Source organism: Sinocyclocheilus rhinocerous, unplaced genomic scaffold (assembly GCF_001515625.1).
Source record: "Sinocyclocheilus rhinocerous isolate Xijiao unplaced genomic scaffold, SAMN03320098_v1.1 scaffold478, whole genome shotgun sequence".
Taxonomy (NCBI): Eukaryota; Metazoa; Chordata; class Actinopteri; order Cypriniformes; family Cyprinidae; genus Sinocyclocheilus; species Sinocyclocheilus rhinocerous.
This window is the reverse complement of record NW_015651483.1, coordinates 1,041,055-1,048,398: the sequence shown is the minus strand read 5'-3', so window position 1 is coordinate 1,048,398 and position 7,344 is coordinate 1,041,055. Positions and strand designations below refer to the sequence as shown.

At 35.9% G+C, this 7,344-nt stretch overlaps 1 protein-coding gene across 1 annotated transcript in view; it reads right to left on the bottom strand.

Annotated features, from left to right (window-relative positions):
- The window catches only part of LOC107712844 (metalloendopeptidase OMA1, mitochondrial-like), a 15,517-nt gene extending 8,377 nt beyond the window's left edge, over positions 1 to 7,140 (bottom strand). Inside the window, exons 1-3 of the mRNA XM_016518207.1 lie at positions 7,109 to 7,140; positions 4,349 to 4,423; positions 2,415 to 2,564 (exon numbers count right to left, since the gene is read on the bottom strand). Of these exons, the coding sequence (XP_016373693.1) occupies positions 2,415 to 2,564; positions 4,349 to 4,423; positions 7,109 to 7,135 (252 nt within the window). The 5' untranslated portion in view covers positions 7,136 to 7,140. The remainder of the gene's footprint in view (positions 1 to 2,414; positions 2,565 to 4,348; positions 4,424 to 7,108) is intronic.
- Between the last annotated feature and the right edge of the window lie 204 nt (positions 7,141 to 7,344).

Below are 7,344 nucleotides of genomic sequence, written 5' to 3'. Positions count from 1 at the left end.
TCTGACTCAAGTAACCTTGCATTTTAATAAATAATGTTACATAAAGACAATTAAACAGTCAGTAATAAATGAACAAGTAGCCTAACTAGCAATAGCACAAGGATACAAATAAAACAAACTGTGTTTTAACTTTTTAGGTAGGCTATAGCCTAAAACTAACAGTAGCTGCTACTATTCAGGAACAAAATACTATGATGTATAAAGTCATAGATATAGATTATATTTATATATTAATCCATATTAAATATGAAACTGGCTAAGCAAATTACAATACTTAACATTCTGGCATTCAGTTATAGCAAGCGCAATGATATAGAAAATTAAATAGTCCCCAACACGCTCCCTGTGCAAGCAGGTGGTCACTTAGTGCGTAACTTTTGTGCGTACGCAAAATCTTTTGAGCGTACGTACAGAGTTTGCGTGCAGGTGCGCAAATTTTCCCGTCAAGTTTGTTTTTATAAATCCCACCTATTGCGCAGGAAGTGGCGTACGCCTCTTTCAGGGCTGGTTTTGTGCGTACGCAATGGTTATAAATGAGGCCCCTGGACTATAAACACTTTCTCAATCCAGACTGCCATCAAGTATGTTGCTATTTTATGAGAGGAAATTGTATTGTGTTTATTCAGAATCAAGCATGAGATTTTGATGGAGTTCAATTCATACTCCAGCAAATCACTGCCATGCATTTCATGCAGTGCACTATATATCGTGATGTGCTGCATAATGGCTCATGTGGTGAATTATTTAGCCTAAATCGCTTATGAAGGCTTTCTCCTGTTGTTGCTAGTACTGATCTAAGGATTCCACCATATGCATGTTGAGTTTTCTGACATCTCTGCGATTCATGGCTCTTGAGTTTGGTTTTCCCTTCCAGCAAAAGAGCATTTATGTGTTCATTTCCACTATGAACGTGGTCTAAGGCATGTGTGTAGAGGTTTGAGTTTGCTCCAGAGCAGAGGGGTCTCTTGACGTCTCGTTAGCTTTGGTGCAGTCTGGATTCAGACGCGTCTGCGAGCCTTTCTGATGGATACTCTTTAAATCAAGAGAACAGTGTACCCAGGACATCTACCTCAATTTAAATACAGAAAACAGCTCTCCCTTGAAAAAGAGCTTGTGTGTTTGACTAAACAGTCAAAGCTAATCCATTTCCATCAAAGCTAAAGATACTGTTTGGATCATCTCAAATCATAATGGAGAACATGTTTATTAGGTTTTACACAAACTTGTAGAGTTCATTAAGCGAAATGCTGCCATCATTAAAGACATACCAAACACTGACGTTCTGAAATTATTGTTCATTTTTAATTTTTTTCTTTTTGTCATAAGAGTAGAAATGCAAAATAGACGCTTTTTCACTAGTGGTCTCAGATGTTTGGACCCCAGTGAAGGTAAAATTATTTTTACACAATAAAATGCTGTTCAGTAAGGAGAACTAAGAGTGCTATTAAAAAATGAATTAAGAAATATCATTGTATTGATTCAAACACACAATTTTGAATTGCCAAATAAATATAAATTTTTAAAAATCTTAAGTTAGTATAAGTTAAAATATCATAACAATAACAGTACATTAGTGAATCCATTTTAAATGCAACATTTTCTAAACCCATTTGCCAACTGCTTTTCTTTAGCAGTTGGTTGGCTGTGTAAAAATGCCACTGGATAGTTCACATGTGGGAGCAACCAATGAACGTCCATGTGTGAACTGTCCAATGACATTTTATCGATTGGCAAAATGATAAAGAAAAGCCAGTAGCAAATGGATAAAGAAAAGTAATCTGTAAATGCTTTATAAAATTCAAGTGAAATGATGGATTTAAAAAATATTTATCAATTTACTGTTAATTTTAATTAGATTTTAAATATCAATTAAATAATCTTAAATACTGAATATTTAAAATGAACTTTGAAAATGTCCTTTTTTACATTAACATTTTTCTTTTTTTCATGATTATTGATTATTTCATTTAATTTTTAAGCAATACTTTTAGTCCTCCACAGTCTGTTATTATGTTTGGCACTTTTTTTTTAAAGATTTATTAAAGAGAAGTGGGAGATGGGATCGGGAAAGGTCCGCGAGCTGGGACTCGAACTCGGGATGCCCGAAGCGCAACAGCATGTTGGCCACATTTTTAAAGAAAACTGGAAATTACGAGGAAGGACAGGAAAATGGGACTGGGAATTCAAATGGGAAATGATGCATTGGCACCAAAGCTTAGCATGGTTAAAAACAAGTACACTAGGCCATGGCTTTGATGGTTCTATCTTTTAGATCAATTCCTTAACCATTTGAAATGGTTGTTACCTTCTCAGCTGCTACATGTTATGGTTTGCGTTTGTGTGGAAAGATTTCACTCATATAGTCTTGTCTAACGATATCTAATGATGCATATATTTGCTTTCATGTGCTTTACCTCAGGGACGAGGCGGTCCAACTGTCTGACACGGTTTTGGTGGGAAGGGTGTGTGGACAGCCACTCGGGGATGGTGGGTTCGCCTCTCAACTGATCATAGATCTCCATCTGCTGCCAAAAGACTGGGCCTGCCCTCACGTCAGCACACGCCTGACAGAAACACATACAAATCTCAATAAACACACATACAGAGATGGTTTCCAGGCATGTTAAAGCCCCGCCATCATCAAAGGAAGCAAACAGAGAGACGACACACACACAACCCAACGAGTGCTCGAAGCTCTGGACAGCGTCATTAGCTGCAGCCGAGAGCTGGCTGGCTCACGGACAGCATGACTCATGACTAGTCTAGCAAGCCTCGCATTGTTACCGCAGCAACGTGCCAGTGTCCTTCACTGAGCCGGCTGTGGCAGGCCGGATCCGGGCCCGTTTACGAGCAGCAGGCGGCCCGTTATTACTGTTAAAGCCCCGCCATCATCAAAGGAAGCAAACAGAGAGACGACACACACACAACCCAACGAGTGCTCGAAGCTCTGGACAGCGTCATTAGCTGCAGCCGAGAGCTGGCTGGCTCACGGACAGCATGACTCATGACTAGTCTAGCAAGCCTCGCATTGTTACCGCAGCAACGTGCCAGTGTCCTTCACCGAGCCGGCTGTGGCAGGCTGGATCCGGGCCCGTTTACGAGCAGCAGGCGGCCCGTTATTACTATTACAAGAGATAGAAGGGAATTGACTGTTTCTCCATAATGATGCCAAGCATGGGATCAGGAGACATGCTGTCAGGAAGAGCACTACACCGAATCAGATCACTACCACATAGAGAGAAACGCTTCCGTCAAGCAGTTTGTAACGAAACAGTGCCATCTAGAGGTCATGTAGGTTACTGTGACTATAAATAACTAATAAAAAGCAGGTTCCGCAGCACAGAATTGCATTTTGTTTTTCACGGTTTTAATTTATCCAGTTTTCTAGTAAGAATAAGTTACTAATTATTATCTATACAGATTTTATTTAGAGTGACATTATTCTAAAATATGTCATGCCTTCAAAAGTAAATTTATTTGTAATTTGTCAAGTTTTTATTATTATTATTATTTTACTTTCTTTCTTGTTTTCTCGTGATCTTGACATTCCCAAAAGCTGTTTTCTCATTATCCCGATTTAATCTGCTAATGATCTCGACATGACATAAAAGTTGTTTTCTCATGATTCATCTGACAGCAGCACTAACCAAATTAAATAATAAATAACTATTTTGATAAGAAGCTGTCCTAAATGCAATGGTCAGATTATATCTATCCTACATGACAAATAAAAATAACAAATTAACTATGCAATATAATTTTTTTTCAAACAAATAAGGAAGATGTTGAATCCAAGGTGCTCTAAAAGATTTTAAAATAAGTTTGCGCATTTACATTCAAATGCTAATTGGTTTGCATAATATACATGAAACAAAACCTAAATCCCAAACCCTAGCTATAACAGATATTAACTTAAATTCAAACTATTAAAAATTGTTCTCAGCAATTAAAATAAGCTGAAATAAAATGAAAAATATTAATAAATACTAGTTAAACTAACTAAAACTAATCATAGAAAAAAAATAACAACTCTAAAACAACACTAAGCTATAAACAGCTTAAATCATATTTATTTAACCTGATTTTCTGAACAGAAAGTGTTAATTGTGACAAATTTTCATCAAGCCCGACACAATGTTTTACAAACAATGGTTAAGCAGGTTTATAATTCAGTTATGGGCTGCTACGCAGCACTATGCTGCTTATCCATGCACTTGCAACTTATGAAACGTATATATAAATGTAAATTATGTAACAGAAACTGGACTTACAGTGCATTTTATGTAGACATTTTATCAATGTGTTCCCTTGGAATTGAACCCTGATAATAATACAATTTCTACAGTACCTTGGCAGCCAGTTGCAGGCCAACCTGGTCCGCCTCTGCCTCCAGCTTACGACTGAAGGGCCGGTCAAATAAGAACTACAAGACAGACAGAGAAAATGAGAGAGAGAATATGCAGTTAAATGAGCTGTTCTGACAGAGCACACAGAAGCTATATTGAGTAAACAGAGGAAGATGGACAGAATGAAGTGAAGCATATTTGGAGAACAAAATGACTAGGAGATAAAAAGCTTAACCATTAAAATGTAATTTATTTTAAAAGTAATGGGAAAAGACGATGAAAAACAGGGAAAAAAGGGATGAAAATATCCACATTAAAAAGAGAGCAGGAGAGTACACGGTATCTTAGAAGAAAAACACCATAAAAAACCAAAGTACAATTAAATTTAAAGTGGACCTTTGTTTCACGCCGCACAGTGCTTCAGAAAATGCAAATTCAATATCCATTTAGAAGGCAAATAAATGTAGCTGAATTCTAACTAACCTTAAATTGAAGTCCTTAGAAACCCAAATAAGATCTCCTCTGAGATATTGTTATTGTTTTACAATGGTGGCAAGAGAGTACTTGAGAAGGTTTCTTTGAGCTCGAGTAGAGGAGTATAATTCACGTTTAAAGGGTCGTTTAGGGATTTTAGAATCAATATTTAAGGAGTATTTGCATCATTAATGGACAAACCCAACCTAAATAGAGTCCCATCAAAGTCTTATGCTTAATTCTGAGCAAACAAAATGTAATACAAACACAATATGTATACATATAATCAGTTAGTAAGATTTTTTAAAACAAATTCATACTTTTACTCAGCAAGGACACATTATATTGATCAAAAGTGACAACAAAGACATTTATAAGAATACAGAAAATGTATTTTTTATGAATGCTGCTTTTCTGAACTTTCTATTAAAGAATCCTGTAAAAAAAAAAAAAAACTTTTCCACAAAAACATTAAAGGGGTTTTGTTGTATTTCGGTGTTAAGAACTTTTTTTTTTTTTTTTTAATCTTGCTTAGCAGCCCATTCTTTGACAGCATGCCCAATTAGAAACAATGTAGAAAAACAAACAAAAAGAAACAAGCAATTTAGCAAAGAGAGACATAATGAATCACACTGAATTGTAATTGCGATACAAATTGTATTGAAAGAAGGGCAACAGATATACCAAAACACATGTCCACGAGTGGCCGGGTACATGCCGCAAAGCAGATTTGTTGGGTAATTATGTCAGCTTCATGGTCATATGATAATAAAAGGTGTTGAAGGAGCATTCTGAGATTATGGATTGCTTGTGATAAGTGTATACTGTAATGGGAATCATACTGTTATATAATCATTTAACCTATTACAATAGCTTATTTGCATTAAAATGGATGGTTTTGTTTTATTTTCACATTTTTTTAAAATCATTTTAACATAGTATAATAGTATAGAGGACCAAACCTGCAGAAATTAAAAATAAATAAATGATAAATAATAACATTTATTTATTTTTCATTCCTGCAGGTTTGGTCCTCCATATTATGGGAGATGTTTACCAAATATCTATGCTTTTACATATGATTTTCAGTGTCTATCAACTAAAATTTTGGTTTGGTCCTTACACAAAGCTATTGCATTCAAAAGACTTAAATAGCTCATAAAATATAGCAAACAAAATATATGTGACACAGCCATATTTCACCTACTTCAGTGTGGAAAAGAGCTGCTTGGACATTTTGTGTTTCACATATATACCACCATTAATAAGATTTTATGTTGTTGAATGTCCCTTATGCTCACCAAGGCTGCATTTACTTGATCAGTAATATTGTGAAGAATTATTACAATTTACATTTTATATTTGAATGTTTTAAAACGTACCACATTTTCTGTGATGACAAAGCTGATTTTTCAGCATCCATTACTCCAGTCTTTAGTGTCACGTGATGCTTCACAAATCATTCTAATAGGCTGCATATGAATAAACAAATCAAATAAATAATGTGTGTCAATTAGTTTTTCATCTTGCTTGTAGCTATCAGAATAAAACAATCACTGAGACAGTGTGCATGCAGGTTTGAAATCTGTTCCAGCATCTGCTAGCTTGTTGCGGTTTGAAATAACAAAGGAAGCACTCGTGAGTCTAACAGCGTGTTTCTTGGCTTTAAAGGGACTTTTTAGTGTCACAGAAAAATGTACTAAATCAATTTAGTTTTTCACAACCACGTCATATTAGTCCTGATATCAGTGTTAAGCTTCTTCACTCTAACCAGACCCACAAGCACGCAGTGATGCAACAGCTCTGAAACTAAAACATCTCTTTAAACCCAACCCTTAACAGCGCTTAGTGCCTCTGAGACAGGACGCCTCCTTCTCTTCATTTAAACCAAGAGAAGAGATGAAAGTAAAACATGACACACGCAAAAGAGAGATAAAGCGAGCACTTGAATCTAATGAAGGGTCTTTTACTTCCAGAAAAAAGCTGAGGGACACAGCAAAGGAAGTATAAATTTAGTTTGATCCAAACTATAAAGGCCAGAGGCAGTGTGAAGACCCTACAACCATCAGACAATGGGTAGCAAACCATATAATACTCATATACATTTAAATTGAAATCAAAATGACCCTAAGGGAGAGATTACTTACAGAAATTTAACACTACGCTCTTGGATACTTTACTTTAGGCATAATTCATTATTGGATTAAAATAGATCCTGATAAAATGACAAAAATAATGTCCATTCGGGTGTTTCTGTGCAGAGGTTTGACAGTGTGGGCGGGACTTACTGCATGACCAATCAGAGCGTGAGCCATCTCATGTCCCAGTATAAAGACCAGCTGATGGATGTCTGCTCACACACACACACACACACACAATCATTCCAGCTGTGAAATCAGAACCATTTTCTCCTCTAGTAATCAGTCTCAAGATTTTCTTTAATCATTTGCAGTGAATTAAGAACATACTTCTCTCTCTACGTGAGTACTAATCTATATGAAGAAAAGTTCATACACACAGTTAA